Source organism: Paramisgurnus dabryanus, chromosome 9 (assembly GCF_030506205.2).
Source record: "Paramisgurnus dabryanus chromosome 9, PD_genome_1.1, whole genome shotgun sequence".
In the NCBI taxonomy this organism is placed as follows: domain Eukaryota; kingdom Metazoa; phylum Chordata; class Actinopteri; order Cypriniformes; family Cobitidae; genus Paramisgurnus; species Paramisgurnus dabryanus.
This window is the reverse complement of record NC_133345.1, coordinates 18,737,084-18,752,345: the sequence shown is the minus strand read 5'-3', so window position 1 is coordinate 18,752,345 and position 15,262 is coordinate 18,737,084. Positions and strand designations below refer to the sequence as shown.

Sequence of the window (15,262 nt, the reverse complement as noted above, 5' to 3'; positions counted from 1 at the left end):
ATGTAATGTTTTCATTAGCTGTATTTCATTAAAAGAAACGTTTCATTTTTATATGTTATTAAAGCAATAGCAAAGTAATTTCAACAAAGGGCAAATTAAAGAGTTTTAATAAAAGCAACTGAAAGATCCATACACAGTTTGTAGTGTACAAAAATATAAATCAGTTAAAGCAAACTGAACAATTCTTGTGCAAATGTATTGCTTCGATAACATATGAGTTACCTGATGTACACACGTTCATTACTGGAAAAGCCTTTGAAAACAGGATTTATATGTTTAAACATTAAAATGTTACTTGCACCCTATTATAAAAACTTAAAACAAAAATATGTGCAAACATATGAGTTGATGCAAATAAAACAATTCAAGTGCAACTGTTCTGCTTAAAAAGACAGATTATTACAGATACCCGTGTATACTGTAAATGAAAAAGACTGATCGGAAAATACAAACATAGGCCTGCTATTTCAGTCAAAATAAAATTATTCCTATTAGAAATAAAACAATAAAATGTTTAAACACAAAAACTACTTTCAGTGTAGGATGGTTTAGTACATAAAAAAATATTCAGTTGCTGCAAATAAACCTTCATTAGCTTTATAAAACTTCATTGGCAAATAAAACTTCATTGGCTTAATAACACATAACACTAGTATGAAACATTATACTGAGAAATAGTACAACATTGGAAAACCCCTATAAAACCACATTGTTCCATTAACAATAAATGTTCACAGAAACTTCATTAACAGGATATAATGTATTAAGATGAAAAAACAATAAACTAAACACTCTTGGTGCTGGCACTTCAGCCTAAACACTTGTATGTATGCATCTATATCATATCCATTATCCAAACTCCAGTGTTTAACACTGAGGAAAACTCTGACCTAAATTCTGCATAGGTGCTGTAGTCACATGCCAGTTCCAGTTGTTGTGTACAAGTGTGGGCAATAGGCCTTCTTGAAAACTCATTCATTTCTTTAAATGTTACTTGAATTGTCTTGGAAAGAAATAAATCGGACCCTGTGCAATATCTGAGAAAAAGACCAAGCTCTCTCTGGTCTCTTTCCCTAACAAATCGCAGGAGATGATGTGATACAGCTGTTTCAGATGGAGACATTGTTGGTGGGAATTTAATTGACTTTGCTACACTTCTTGCTTTTGGTTGGAGATTTTCAGTTATCTGGTCCAGTTTTTCTGCAGTCATGGTCTCCCCAATAGATTGCAGAATGGGTTGCCAACACTTTATTATGTAAGCTGGTTGCTGCATCATCTCTTTATGTGCAATTTCTTCAATTATTTTTTGAAGATTATTTTGATTTGGAAGCACAGAGCAGTTGTGACTGCTAAGTACACTTAGGACCTCATCCATGTCAGCACTTTGGAAGTCTTGAAGCGCTTCACTTAAGACATCCTTCTCTGTTGGGCTAATGTAATTGAAAAACACCTCCATTAGACTGGTCTCTGATGATGGAAGGGAAAGTGCTTCTTTGAGAAAAGGAGGTGCAAGCTGAATAGGCAAGTAGCCAAAGCGCAGCCATCCAATGGCAAAAATTCGTGCAACGGCTTCACACTCTCTGTCTTGATATGTGTGGTGCAAAGTGGGTATCTTATACGTTGTTCCACAAGTCCTTGTTGCAAAAAATGTCTCCCAGAATTCAGTAAGACAGTCTTGGAACACTCCATCTCCAATGCCTGCTTCCTCCTCACCATTTTCAAGTACACGTTTAAATGTTATATTGGCGTTTAGTATGTTTTTGTCTGAGAAAGCCTGAATCATATCATTTACACAGTGAACTCTGCGTACAACAATTGTTTCACTTTCAGTCACATTTCTAGGATTTTCAAAGAATGTGTAATTGTTTATTGGTTCCTGGGAGACAGTTGGCTGGAGTGGATCTTCTGTTACTGGCATGACCTCTTCTAGGATGCAGACTGAACCTGACTCAGATGGAACACTTTCAAGAAATGTGTCAGTCACCACATGATCAACATGTACAGGTGAGTATACAAGCGTGTCAGAGACCATGTCAAAGGAAGTGTCTAAATCATTACCCAGAAACACCACCACCTCATCTTCATCATTTAAGTTCATAGACGTAGAGGGAGGAGTGTGCAGATATTGACATGAGGTACTCGGAGCTACATCTGGGGTGGAGGATAGCTGGGGTTGCTTTAATGTTAAATGTCTGTCATTTTCTTTACTCTGATCACAATCCTGATCTCTGAGTCTTGTGCACACGTAGAGTCTAAGGATTTTATAATGTGTTGCCTCGTACAAGCTGACAATTGTCTGGTTTTCTTTAAGTGGTTCTTCAGAGCCACTGACACACAACATAAAGTTTAAATCATCAGCATTCCCTTTTGTTGATTCACCTTCAGGAAAAAAAAGTTTTTTTCCAATATCCAGAACATATGACACAGTGTCTTCTTTTTTAACAACAATTTCTCGTGTTCCACCTCCATTGGGTCTTCTTACCTGTTTGTAGCTACAATTTTGGTAGTGCATCCAGCCAAGCTCAATTTTCCTTGTCTTGGTTTCAGCATTTTTATTGCCATGTCCATACTTTTTTTTCTGATTGGAAATTGCTGGTAGATTCATTTTTTCTCTCAATGGGTTAATCAATTTCTGTTTTCTTTCTTCATTTCCATTTTCTTCTCTATTAAACTCCAGCCAGTTTTGTGCAAAGACCCTGTCACCATATCGAGGAATATACTTTGACAATTCTTTATCATTCAGTAGTTTGGCAACATTAGGATCAATCTGAAACACATCAACATAACATTTTTAGTGTTGTATGCATGCATCCAGCTGGAAAGATGAAAGAGCATTAATATGCTAGATTTTTAACATTATGAATATAGTAATTACATCCTTTACGAAAATTAACCATGGTTTTATTGTGGTAAAAGTGTAGTAACCATTTTTGGTGTATAGATTACTATCAGCAACCATTGTACTACATAGTAACCTCAAAATAACCGTGGTTACCATGGTTTTACTACAGTAACTATGGCTTTTTGGTTTTAACTTAAGTAAAAATATGGTTAATTTTCGTAATGGCTATTAGCCTAACCCACGTACATATTCATAGTACAATGAGCTGTGAAACGTCTCGAAACTTACAGCAGATCTAGTTTACAAAAAACTGACAGTCAAGAGCTTACATTTGATCTTCGTTTACAGTAAAAACTGAATTCAGTGTTATTAACGCTAACGTGCGTACTCAAGCTTAGGATTCCAAAAACCACAACACTTAACATTAATCATATCGCAACTTGCCTTATCTTCCTCCATTTTTGTGAGGTTCTCCTCTGGAACACCCCTCTCTCTCAATGCGGAGATAAAGTCCATCTTTTTCATCGGATATTACATTATTGTTTAATGGCGGAGAAGACGATGCATCGTGTGTGTACAGTTCCAGCAGTCAATTGAAACCGCCCCCAACCCGAAAAAATATACGTCATCGGATTCTGATTCTTTATGTCGAGATCACGAGAAATTTAAAGGCGGAGTCCATGATGTTTGAAAGCCAGTGTTGATATTTGAAATCGCCTAAACAAACACGCCCCTACCCCAATAGAATCTGGACCTTCTGTTGATAGACCCGCCCCACACATACGCAACCCGGCATTTGATTTGATTTGATTGGCTATAAGTGTGTTTTGGTAGTCGGCCCGTCTCCTTTTCCAAACCGTTTTTCAAACATCGTGGACTCCGCCTTTAAGTCGTGATCACGAGAAAACAACTTTTGTTATCTCGAGATCACGAGAAAATTAAGTCGTGATCACGAGAAAACAACTTTTGTTATCTCGAGATCACGAGAAAATTAAGTCGTGATCACGAGAAAACAACCGTTGTTATCTCGAGATCACGAGAAATTAAGTCGTGATCACAAGAAAACAACCATGCAAAAAAATAATAGTGCATGTCCTCTCTCGGCTTCCGTAGTAATGTGTATAAATGCAGTTATAAAATTAAAAGGGACAAGATAGTCGACGTGACCCTCATGTTTCCATGGCAATCACTCAATTACGCTTATGACGCTCACCTGCGGTCATTCGCGCAGTATCCATGATTTTAAGCGGCTTGAAACACTTAAGTTAACTCCTTTGTACGAAAATATCATGTCGTGTAAGTTTGCATGTTCTATTTGAATTGAAATACATTGTAACGGTGTAATTTTGCTTACTTGTTGAATAGTTAGCAAGTTTTAATGGAAATAGAAAATAATGGTTATCTAGACAAATGCTCTTGTTTTTAGTATATTTTTATAACTCTTTTGTAATGTCTTCGTTATCAGAGCCCTTCAAATTAGAATAGTGAGGATGATCTTGTCAATGCTGAGATTTTCATGCATCAGCAGCCACTACATCTGGATCAGGTAATGTTGTGTTAACCCTGCTATTCTACAGTATTTACTTAAATGCAGTATGCAAGTGTATGTATTCATGTTCTGATAAAAGTCATTATAGAATTCTCTTCCAATATTGCACTAATTTTTCTTTTTTATATTTTGTCAAGATTGAACAAGAAACAGACAGCAAGGGTTGTCAGGTCAGAAACAGAATGACACACAAACACAAGAAACTTCACAGGTGAGAATTGAGAGTGGCTTTTTAAAAACACCTGCTACTTGTTTCTCAAGACTGGTTTATCATTGTCATTAGGAAAATATAAGAAACTAATTTAGGATACAATGGTTACTTTTCAGCACAGCAATTAATTTCTTTTGTATGCCACTATTCCTTCTACAGTATGTAGGCCTACATATTTCAAACACTTTGTTTTCAGTATACAGAGAAAAAAGTTAATCCAGTGTTCAGAGTGGATGTTGATGCAAGTTTTATAGAGGCTTCATATTGACAGGAAAAAAATGGGTCTTTGTGGTGGTGTACATGACAGCATTTATTTGTTCTTATCTTTATGTATTATGGCTTTAATCATAATTTTTTTTAATTGTCAATGAGCTACCACCTACCCTGGTAATGCACCACCAAGATACCATGTTGTAATAGAAATCCGTAATTTACCATTTCTTTTTTGTGAAACGTTTCCCCTAAAACCTTACAATGAATTTAATATTTGTTTTGTAACCAAATCAAATTCTACTAATCCTAATAATTAAGATGCAGTGTTTTGTATTTCACAATTTGTTTTCTTTTTAAAAGGGGCTATGACTTGTTTTTATTTTATGTGTTTTAAATTGTAGGCAGATCAACATGCAATTTGAAGACGTGTGATAAAATACAGAGAGGTGAAGTAGTGTGTCTTTCCAGATCCCCAAATCATTCCTTCTTAAAAGGTAATGAATAGTGTTATGACAAAAAATGTAAACATTCTTAATTTCTTTAAAAGTTGTACTTGGGCCACAGTTTTCTGTATTTCTAACCAAAAGATTACATTTATATTTCTATACTAATGAAATTTGTTTTTCTTTTTCCAAACTTTATCAAATGCAATGATCGCTAAGATGAGCCTGAAGAGGAGATTTGGGAAGATGCTGTTTCGTAAGTCGCTTTGCCAGATCACCTGTGGTAAGTTTGTAAAACATGTATTAAAAATAGGATTAGAACATCTCCTAATCAAAAGTTTTTGATCAGGTCGGGATGTCTGCTAACAAGATGCCTTGCTGGTCTGGGCGAGTTTAAAGGCTTACACAGACAATCCAGAAGTTCTGAAGTCCATCTTTGATTTCATTGGTAAGGGACTACACAAAAGGCTGTTTGACCCACACGTAAAGCAACCTGTCAGTGTTTGCTTTGTTAAGCATCTCTTTTAGGGGTGTTGAAAATATAAAGTTAATATCACTTAAGCATTCAGTATTGGATTCATTTGTAACCACATCGATCAGAAGCACCATTCACAACCATAGTATTCTTTATCCTACTATGTAAGTCAATGGTGCTTCTGGTCAGTTTGGTTGCAGACATTCCTTAAAAAATCTTTGTGTTCATCAGGACGATTTAAGGTGTAGAAACATCTCAGCAACCTCAGTTGTTGCAAAGGGTCTGAATATGTATAATGTAAATATGATGTTTTCTTTTTTCATACATTTGCAAAAGTTTCTAAAATTCTGTTTTTACTTTGTAAAAATATCTAAACAATTACAGTATCATGCAACAACATAAAATTGAAAGTGAAAGGTGTATGATTTCTGAATGCACTGTAGATGATATTAATTGAACCTCATTGTCATCTTCGTAAACACAACAGCTTTGTTCTTTCATCAGATGGCTATGCAATGTTTCAAGTCAGACTATCAAAGAAAACGCATCTTGCCCTGATGTGCAATAACAAGATTTTTTTGTACATGGGCTAAAATGCAGCATTTTTTGAAAATTAAATATCTTGTGTTTTTTCCCCTCCTTAGATGCTGTCATCATATTAAGTACAGCATGAGCCAGAATAGATGGGTGGTGGTGGCCATAAGAAGACTGTCAACTAAACCAACAACAAAATTCATATTTGCAGTTTTTCTTGAATAAAGTTTTTCTATTCAGATTAATAAAATGACTTTTAAACATGATTTTGTTTCATATTTTATGATTTTATTATATATTTAGAAAATTCCACTTCTGCACTACTAACTGGAAACCTAACTGTTTGAAATAATGTGTTTTATCCATAAAAATATTTTTAACAGCTGCTTTCATGTTTATTTGGAAAGGGTAGGCACCTGCCATTTTATTTGTCCACATTTAAACTTTACCTTCCTTAAGTGTTTAGTTTTATGAATGGGGTTGTACTGTAAGTTATGCGTAGCAAGTTGCATTCATATGATAATTGCACTAAAAATGACACGTTTACAGTAAATAATTTAGTGAGTATTGCACTGTAAAGTAAAAATCTATATTTAGTGTTAAAAACAACAAGGAAATAGAAGGTTGAAATTGCGTCATGATATCAACCATAATTCACCTATGTTGAAAGTGTGACGTTGAAACAACGTCGTGATTTCAACGTTGAAATTTTTTGCAAAACCGAAAGGTAATCCAACGTTGATTCAACGTTGGTACCTGACGTTGATTCAACGTTGAATCAACGTTGAAATGCCGACTGGGTTGGTTTTCCATGAGACCAATGGACCATTTTTGTTCAGGCTAATGTAGTAACCTGTGGTACTACGTCTATCAATTATATCAGCTGCCCAATTTGCATCGCTGTATGCCTATATCAAGTTCTCATTTTCACCTTTTCTGTAACACAGTTCTTTGTCTTGTGTCCCTTTTAGATATCTCAAAACATGCTTGACCGTATTCCACTGTTCTGTGGTTGGTCTAGTAAAATACTGTGACAGTTTGCTAACAATAAAACTTAGGTCTGGTCTTGTGCATGTTGCCAGGTAGATTAAGCTACCTACTGCTTCCCTGTATTTCCTTACATGACTCATTTCTTCGGTACTACTACTACTACTTTACACTTTATTGTCCCCTTAGGGAAATTTTTCTTGGGCAATAGTGTATGCTGCATCTTCACATTTACAATTCACGTATCATCTGACATTCGCATGGATATGTAGTTACATATACAGCATCACAATCACACAATCCATGTTCCACTTCATCATAATAATCCCTTAGTAAGGGATTTACAAGAAAACCACCACATGGTCTCATAAATAAAAAAATCACCTAAACCACCTTATATCAAATAACATCATGATCGATCCAATATACCACCTCATAATCACACAGTTAATAGCCCCCCTATAATCACATGATTAAATCACATATACCACCTTATAAACACATGATCAAAAATCACATATACCACACTATAATCACATGATCAAAAATCAAATATACCACACTATAATCACATGATCAAAAATCAAATATACCACCCTATAATCATATGGTTAAAAATCACATATACCACACTATAATCACATGATCAAAAAATCACAGATACCAAACTATAATCACTTGATCAAAAATCACATATACCACCCTATAAACACATGATTAAAAATCACACATACAACCCTATAATCACATGATCAAAAATCACATATACCACACTATAGTCATATAATCAAAAATCGCATATACCACCCTATAATCATATGGTTAAAAATCACATATACCACACTATAATCACATGATCAAAAAATCACAGATACCAAACTATAATCACTTGATTAAAAATCACATATACAACCCTATAAACACATAATTAAGAATCCCATATACCATCCTCTAATTACATGATTAAGAAATCACAAATATTACTTCACAGTCATAGTGTTATGTAGTCACACATAGTTAAGGGATCATTAACACCACGTCATCTTTAGTTTTACACACAATGAAAGAGAACATAGATATGACAGGAAGCATCCTAGAAGGGCTATTTTATATTACTTGGATAGCACCACAGTATAGTAGTATACTATAAATTAATATAGTAATCACTAGTCAAGATTGAAGAATAAAAAATAGACATACACTAGACTAGACAATTTAAAAAAGTAATATAGGCCAAGTACACTCAGGGACCCTGACCCTTGCTGTTCAGGATAGAGATGGAAGCAGGAACAAAAGAGTTTTTGAAACGATTGAGTCTGCATTTTGGAACTCTATACCTTCTACCTGAAGGCAAGAGCACATACTCAGGATTTAAGATGTGTGAGGGGTAGGCCAGAACCTTGTGCGCTCCTCTGTACAGTGACTGTTCATATAATAATTGAAGGGATGGGAGGTCGTTCGCCCCTATAATTTTCATTGCAGTCTTAAAAATGTTTGAGAGTCTGTTCTTTGATTGTATAGAAAGGTTGCCATACCAGGCTTGAATTCCATAGGTTATTATGCTCTCTAGAACAGCTTGGTAAAACATTCTCATGATCTTTTTATTGACACCATACAACCTCAACCTCCTCAAAAATTACAGTCTTTGCTGGAGTTTAGCACATAGGTTTTCAACATGGATCTGCCATGTGAGCATATTTTCAATGTATGCCGAGGTATTTATAGGAATGCACCTGTTTAATTGGAGTGTCATGAATAACCACAGAACTGTGGGCCCCTGCTGCTCTGGGATCAAACACCAGTTCTTCTGTTTTTTTTGACATTCACAATCAGTTTATTGGCATCACACCACTGTACAAAGTTTTCTATCTCACGATAGTAAGGATGGGGATCTTTGTCCTTGTACAGTAGGCTCAAAATGGCTGTGTCGTCTGAAAATTTAAAAATATAGTTTCCAGTATGTGTGCTCCTACAGTCATTAGTGTAGAGTGTAAACAACACTGGTGATCTCACACAACCCTGAGGGGCACCAATGTGTGTTGTCTTTTGAAAAGGTGTTGTTAATCTTTACACACTGAGTGCGGTTAGTTAAAAAAGAGTGGTACCATTTGGTCAGGAAAGGGTTAACATTCATCTGAATCAGTTTCTCAATCAAAAGGTGAGGTTGGACTGTATTAAAAGCAGAACTAAAATCTACAAAAAGCAAACGTGCATAGGCATTGTTATCCTCCAGATGTTTTGAGATCAAATGTGTGATGCTATTTACAGCATCATCTGTGCCTTTTTTATGCCTATAGGCAAACTGCTGTGGATCCTGCTGTGAGTCTGTGTCTGCTCTGAGCATGGAGACCAAGATTTTTTCTAGGCATTTCATAACAACGGATGTCAATGCGATCGGTCTGTAATCATTATTGTCCTTTGGACATGAATTTTTTGGGACAGGTATAATGACAGATTTTTTCCACAGACTTGGAACAGTGTGAGTGCTTAGAGACTGCTGGAAAATGGGCCACCAAGCTGGGGTCAGTTCTTTTGCAAAAGTTTTTAACAAGAAACCAGGAATACCATCTGGACCAGTGGACTTTTTGGAGCACACCTGTTTAAAGACAGACTGCACCACGTGCTTTTCCACGTAAGGTGTATGTTCCGGGTCACACGAGATGGACTCCAGGGTGATGTTACACTCATGGGAATAATCCTCTCTCTCGAACCTGCTGTAGAATTGATTTAGTTCATTTGCTTTATTAGCTTCGTCTATGGATATGAATGGTCTCTTGCTGGGTGCCATATTAGTTATTGCTTTGACAGAATCCCACAGTCTTTTGGAATTTGATGTAGAAAAGTCTTCCTCAATAATGTCTTTTTGTCGCTTCCGGGCTGCCCTTAGCAGCTGATTGAGCTCTTGTTGTACTGTTTTTAGTTGCAGTCGATCGCCACTCCTAAAAGCAGCCTTTTTCCTGTTAATGCACTCCTTCACCTCTTTTGTTATATATGGCTTATTGTTGGGGTACATAATAATGTCTTTTTTTTCCACAATATTATCAACACAGAAAAGAATGTAACCTGTTGTTGACTCAGTGGCATCGTCTATGTTTGTGCTATGAAAAATACTCCAGTCTGTGCAGGAAAAATATTCCCTGAGTGTCTCTATGCTGTCTGCCGACCACACAGCCACGCTTTTGGTCAGTGGTTTGTTTTGCTTAAGCACAGTCTTGTAATTTGGTATAAGGTGTATGGTATTGTGGTCAGAGTTTGCTAAAGGTGGCTTTAATTTAGCAATGTACGCATCCTTAATGTTGCCATAGCATTTGTCAAGCATCTTATTTCCACGTGTATTACTTGTGACGTATTGTGCAAAGCCAGGGAGGGAGTGTTCCAGTTTACAGTTGTTAAAATCACCCATAATAAAAATGGGGGCATTTGGGGTTCGCTGTAGCTGACAGTGAACACAATCCGCGATAATAGAAGCAGCTCTCGCTGCATTACCACTCGGCGGAACGTATACTGCGCAAACAACAACATTCCCAAACTCTCTGGGGAGATAAAATGGCCTTAGGCTAACACAGAGTAGTTCGACATTTGGGTTACAGACAGTCTCTCTTAGTGTGTATTGTGTGCACCATCTGTTACTCACGAATATATGCACAGTCCGCCTTCTCTCTCTTTTCCCGATAATTCGGTCCTATCAGCCCGAATAAGAGAAAAGCCATCTATTTCCACAGCTGAGTTTGGAATGTCTCCGTGGAGCCATGTTTCCGTGAACACCATAAGACTTGTGTCCCGGTACGCGAAGCAGCCTTTGATGTTAATGTGAAGCTCCTCCATTTTATTCCGGAGAGACCTGGCGTTACACAAGATCATGTAGGTTAACGGTGGCCGGTTCTTCCTCCGTTTGAGTAGCTGTCTTACCCCTCCTCGTCTGCCTCTCCTCCGCTGTCTTTTAACGTTACGCCTTTCCAATTGAGTTAGGGTTAGGGTTGAGCTCTGGACTTACGATTTTGCATGTCAAATCTCTCAAGTATTTTCTCAACATACTTATGTTGCGACATTTTAACACAATCACAATCTTGCTCATAATCAATACCAAGAAAATATGTTAATTTTCCTAATGGCTGGTTCACACGGCAGGATAATTAGGCAGATTTTAGCCCCGATTCACCCCTTCCGACAATCTTAAGGATGCTCCGATAATCGTAAAATAAACTGATCAGATATTCTTGCCATGTGTGGTGTGTTTAGACTGCTCTCGTCTACTCGGAAGCACCTCGGGTCCGCTCCGATCTCAAATCGGGGATTTCCAACATGTTGGATTTTTTTGGCCCGATTTCTTCTCGTGTGTGGTGTCTCCCGGGGACAAACGAGCATGCAGCCTGTGGACTGTGACGTGTAGCCAATCAGAAAGCGAGGTGACGAGGAAGCGAGGATGTACCGGTGTCATGTAAACAAAATCACGGGTCACAACAACTCACATCCATATCATGATGTAGCAAGTATAGTCTATGCTCCCGTTGTCTTGTCTCCGCTTCTTTGACCATCGGCTTTTCTTTTGAGAACATTTTTGTCTGTTAAAAACAAACTGCAAACTATCGCCACTGCATCCTCTTCGTCCGCCATGATTGTTTACTCTGAAATCACGTTTGATCTCGAGAGATTTTGCGAGATTTCTCGTCTGACCTGGGACTGCTCCGGAGTCAAATCGGTTCGTGTGTGATGTGTTGATTTTGCCATGTGTTGGCGCACCACTAACTGTACGACCAAAACTGTTAGACCCGCGATGTTTTATCGCCGTGTGTGGGGTCTGTCAGGGTTGGAAAATCGGCCGACGATTTTAAATTTGTACTGTCTGAACCAGCCTTAAGTCTTTCATTCTTAATTTTGCACTGAGTGTCTCTTTCACATGATTAAGCACATACATATTGTTGGCTGCAATAATCAAGTCATCAACCCATATGATTATAAAAACTTTCTCAGTTTCTGTAACCTTTGTGTAAACACAATAATCAGTTGGATTTTGAACAAACTTGATTTCACAAAGATACTCATGCAACATTTGATTCCAGTTCCTGCCCGACTGTTTAAGTCCATACAGCGATTTTTCCAGTTTATACACCAGTTTTGTATTCCCTTGAGATTTTACCTCGTAACCCTCTGGCTATTTCATATAAATATCACATTCAATTGGCGCATGTAAATATGCTGTCTTTACATCCATTTGATGAACAATCAAATTTTCCTGTACTGCTTTCTGAATCAACACTCTGATACTCGTCATACTGGCAGTTGGAGAAAAAGTCTCGTCATAGTTCACACCTCTCTCTTGAATATAACCTTTAGCAACATATCGTGCTTTGTGTTTGTCCGTTCCACCACTATTTCTCTTAATAGCATAGACCCATTTACCCCCCACTAATTCTTTACCTTCAGGTAGACTGGTCAGGGAAAATGTTACACTTTCCTTTAATGACTTCATCTCTTCATCCATAGCCTTAACCCACTCATCTGCATTCTCTGATGTTACAGCTTCTTTGTATGTTTGAGGGATATTGCATACAAGTTTGTAACAATAATCAATGTCAGCTACATCACCTTCAAAACCACAAACATAATCATTTAAATAACCTGGCCTTTTCCTCTCTCTGGCAGGATTTCTCCTTTGTTCAGGTTTATCATCCATGTGTGTTTGGTTTTCGCACACTTCTGGCTCTTTCACTGTGACCTGTCCCTGAGAACTTTGCAGATTAATTTCAGGACTTTTTGATTCTCTTAGATTATTTCTAACCCCATAATCGTCATCAATCTGTATCTTGTCTGCCTCAGTGCTTATTCTGGGTAGAAACTCAACTAGTCTGCGTTTCTGTATTTTCCTGCTATCAGGATAGTAGATCATGTATGCAGGACTATTCTTGTCATATCCTACAAAAATGCCCTTCTCACATCTCAAGTTCAGCTTTCCTTTGTCATGTTGATAAGCTTAACATGAAATACCAAACTTCTGCATCCTAGAAATGTTCGGTTGCCTGCCTGTTAACATGAAATAAGCTGTCTGTTTAGTCCTGTTATTAAAACATCTGTTTCTTACTACAGCAGCTGTTTGGACTGCATAGGTCCACAAGGTTTTTGGCAACCCACTTTCTTTTAGCATGCACCTAGCCATATCAAATAAGGTTCTCCAGTTTCGTTCGGCAGTGCCATTTTGCTGTGGAAAGTATGGTGCAGATGTCTCATGTTTAATACCACTTCTACTCAATAAGGCCTGGAACTCCCTTCCTGCGAACTCTGCCCCATTGTCAGACCTAATGCATTTAACTCTCCCATATGGAGCCATATCAGCAAGAAATTTTTCTGTGGCGGTTGTTGTGTCACTCTTGTTTCTCAAAAAATATACAAAAATAGCACTAGAATAATCATCTGTGAAAGACAATGCATATATGTCCATCTTTAGACATTGGGTCCATAGGCCCTGCTAGATCAGTGTATACCATTTCTAAAGCTGCTTTGGCTCTTGCATCTGGTTCTCTGTTCCTAGTCTCAATAAACTTGCCTTGTGTGCAAATCTCACAACGTGGAGTAGGTTTGTCTGCTCTATTCTTAATTTCCAAACCATCAACAACATTCTCAAGCTTAATTACATCCCCATAATTGCAATGACCTAATATCTCATGCCAAGTCTGCAAATCATAACATTTTCTACATTGGTCATCACATTCATTGTCTATTGTGTAAATAGTACAGTTTGTTATGCACTTGTATGGGGAATTCAGTATCGTCTTTATGTAGCAGAACATTCTTTCCTTCTCTGAAGATCACTGTTGCTCCGTTCGAGGTGGCTGCCTTCACAGAGAAGATATCCTGTGGATATGTAGGGATGTACAACGCGTTTCTTAGTATTGTTTTGAAACGCCATCCCGTGTTGTCTACCAACCATACTGCTGCGTCTCCTCTTTGCTTGGCGACCCCGTTGCACCTCGTGCCATCAGCCAATTCCACGCAGTGTGTGTCAGCCTGGAAACTGCTGTCAAACCTCTGGAACTTTGCGATGTTTGTGATGATGTGTGAAGTTGCGCCTGCATCCACCATAAGGCCTCTTCTTACATCCTCGTGCCTCCACATCTCAGTGTCACTTGCCCGAAAAACATATTCCTTGTCACCCGGCTCCTCGGACACTTTTCTTGCGTTATCCCGCTGCTTTCTCCGCCTGAAGGTTGCATCGCGGTGTGTGGTAGTTCTGCATTGACTGCACCATTGTTTACGCTGGCACGTTCTTGCTTTATGGCCTTTTGTGCCACACCTGTAACAGACAATGTCAGCACTTGCAGCCGCACAGTCAGCTAAAGTGGATTTTGTTCCATGTGCTCTTGCTTTCATTACGTTGTCCCCGGGACCAGCTGTCCGCATATTTTCTATGTCCTCGTAGCTTCTAAGCCTTGTCTTAATTTCGGCAAAAGTCATTTTAACATCACTCTGAGTAACATGGATAGTAAATGGCTTAAATGTTTCTGGAAGTCCTTTCAAAACCATTGCTGTTAAAAGTTCGTCACTCAGTTCCTCACCTGCATTTCTCAAAGCAGTGATTGTAGTCTCAGCTCTGATGACATATTCCGTAACACTCTCACTTGACGACTTTTGCAGTGAAGTTAGCTCTGTGTACAAGCTTATTACCCGGGGCTTCCCTTTGCCAGCATAATATCCACGCAAAATCTCCAGCGCCGCACGTCCGTCATCTGCTGCTTCCCTCATGACTAGCGACAAACTTTTGTCATCTAAGAACTGTATCAGCTCCGCATAGGCTTCGCCGTTTTTCGCCGCGTCTTCCTCATCTTCGTCAGAAGGCTCATTTAAAATAGTCTCTTTCAGTCCTTGCAAACAAAGGTGACCCAAAAACTTTGTCTCCCATAACTCATAATTATTCTCATCTCCATCAAAGACAAGCCTTGACCAGCGGCTCGTTGATACCGCTCTTGTCTTTCTGTTCATGTTTGCAACCGTAGCTAGGTCTCTTCTGTCTCAA

The 15,262-nt window shown here is 38.1% G+C and overlaps 1 protein-coding gene and 1 long non-coding RNA gene across 2 annotated transcripts; one reads left to right on the top strand and one right to left on the bottom strand.

Moving 5' to 3' along the window:
- Positions 1–1,595: 1,595 nt before the first annotated feature.
- Positions 1,596–3,505, bottom strand: LOC135746403 (uncharacterized). Its single transcript, XM_073815680.1, has 3 exons — positions 3,287–3,505; positions 2,483–2,767; positions 1,596–2,379 (listed from the first exon to the last, which is right to left on the bottom strand). The coding sequence occupies exons 1-3, from the start codon at positions 3,365–3,367 to the stop codon at positions 2,347–2,349; spliced, it is 399 nt and encodes a 132-aa protein (XP_073671781.1). The 5' UTR covers positions 3,368–3,505; the 3' UTR covers positions 1,596–2,346.
- Positions 3,506–3,985: 480 nt separating this feature from the next.
- Positions 3,986–6,533, top strand: LOC135746449 (uncharacterized). Its single transcript, XR_010531571.2, has 6 exons — positions 3,986–4,388; positions 4,529–4,602; positions 5,217–5,309; positions 5,478–5,541; positions 5,608–5,706; positions 6,378–6,533. It is a non-coding gene; the product is annotated as an uncharacterized lncRNA (long non-coding RNA).
- The last annotated feature ends 8,729 nt before the right edge of the window (positions 6,534–15,262 follow it).

Bases quoted from the DNA above. Each gene is read 5' to 3' on its own strand.
- LOC135746403 (XM_073815680.1), bottom strand. From the start codon at position 3,367: ATGAAAAAGATGGACTTTATCTCCGCATTGAGAGAGAGGGGTGTTCCA. The intron at 2,768-3,286 runs GCAAGTTGCGAT...GATGTGTTTCAG, and splicing joins CAAAAATGGAGGAAGATAAG to ATTGATCCTAATGTTGCCAA. The intron at 2,380-2,482 runs GTAAGAAGACCC...TTTTTCCTGAAG, and splicing joins AAAATTGTAGCTACAAACAG to GTGAATCAACAAAAGGGAAT.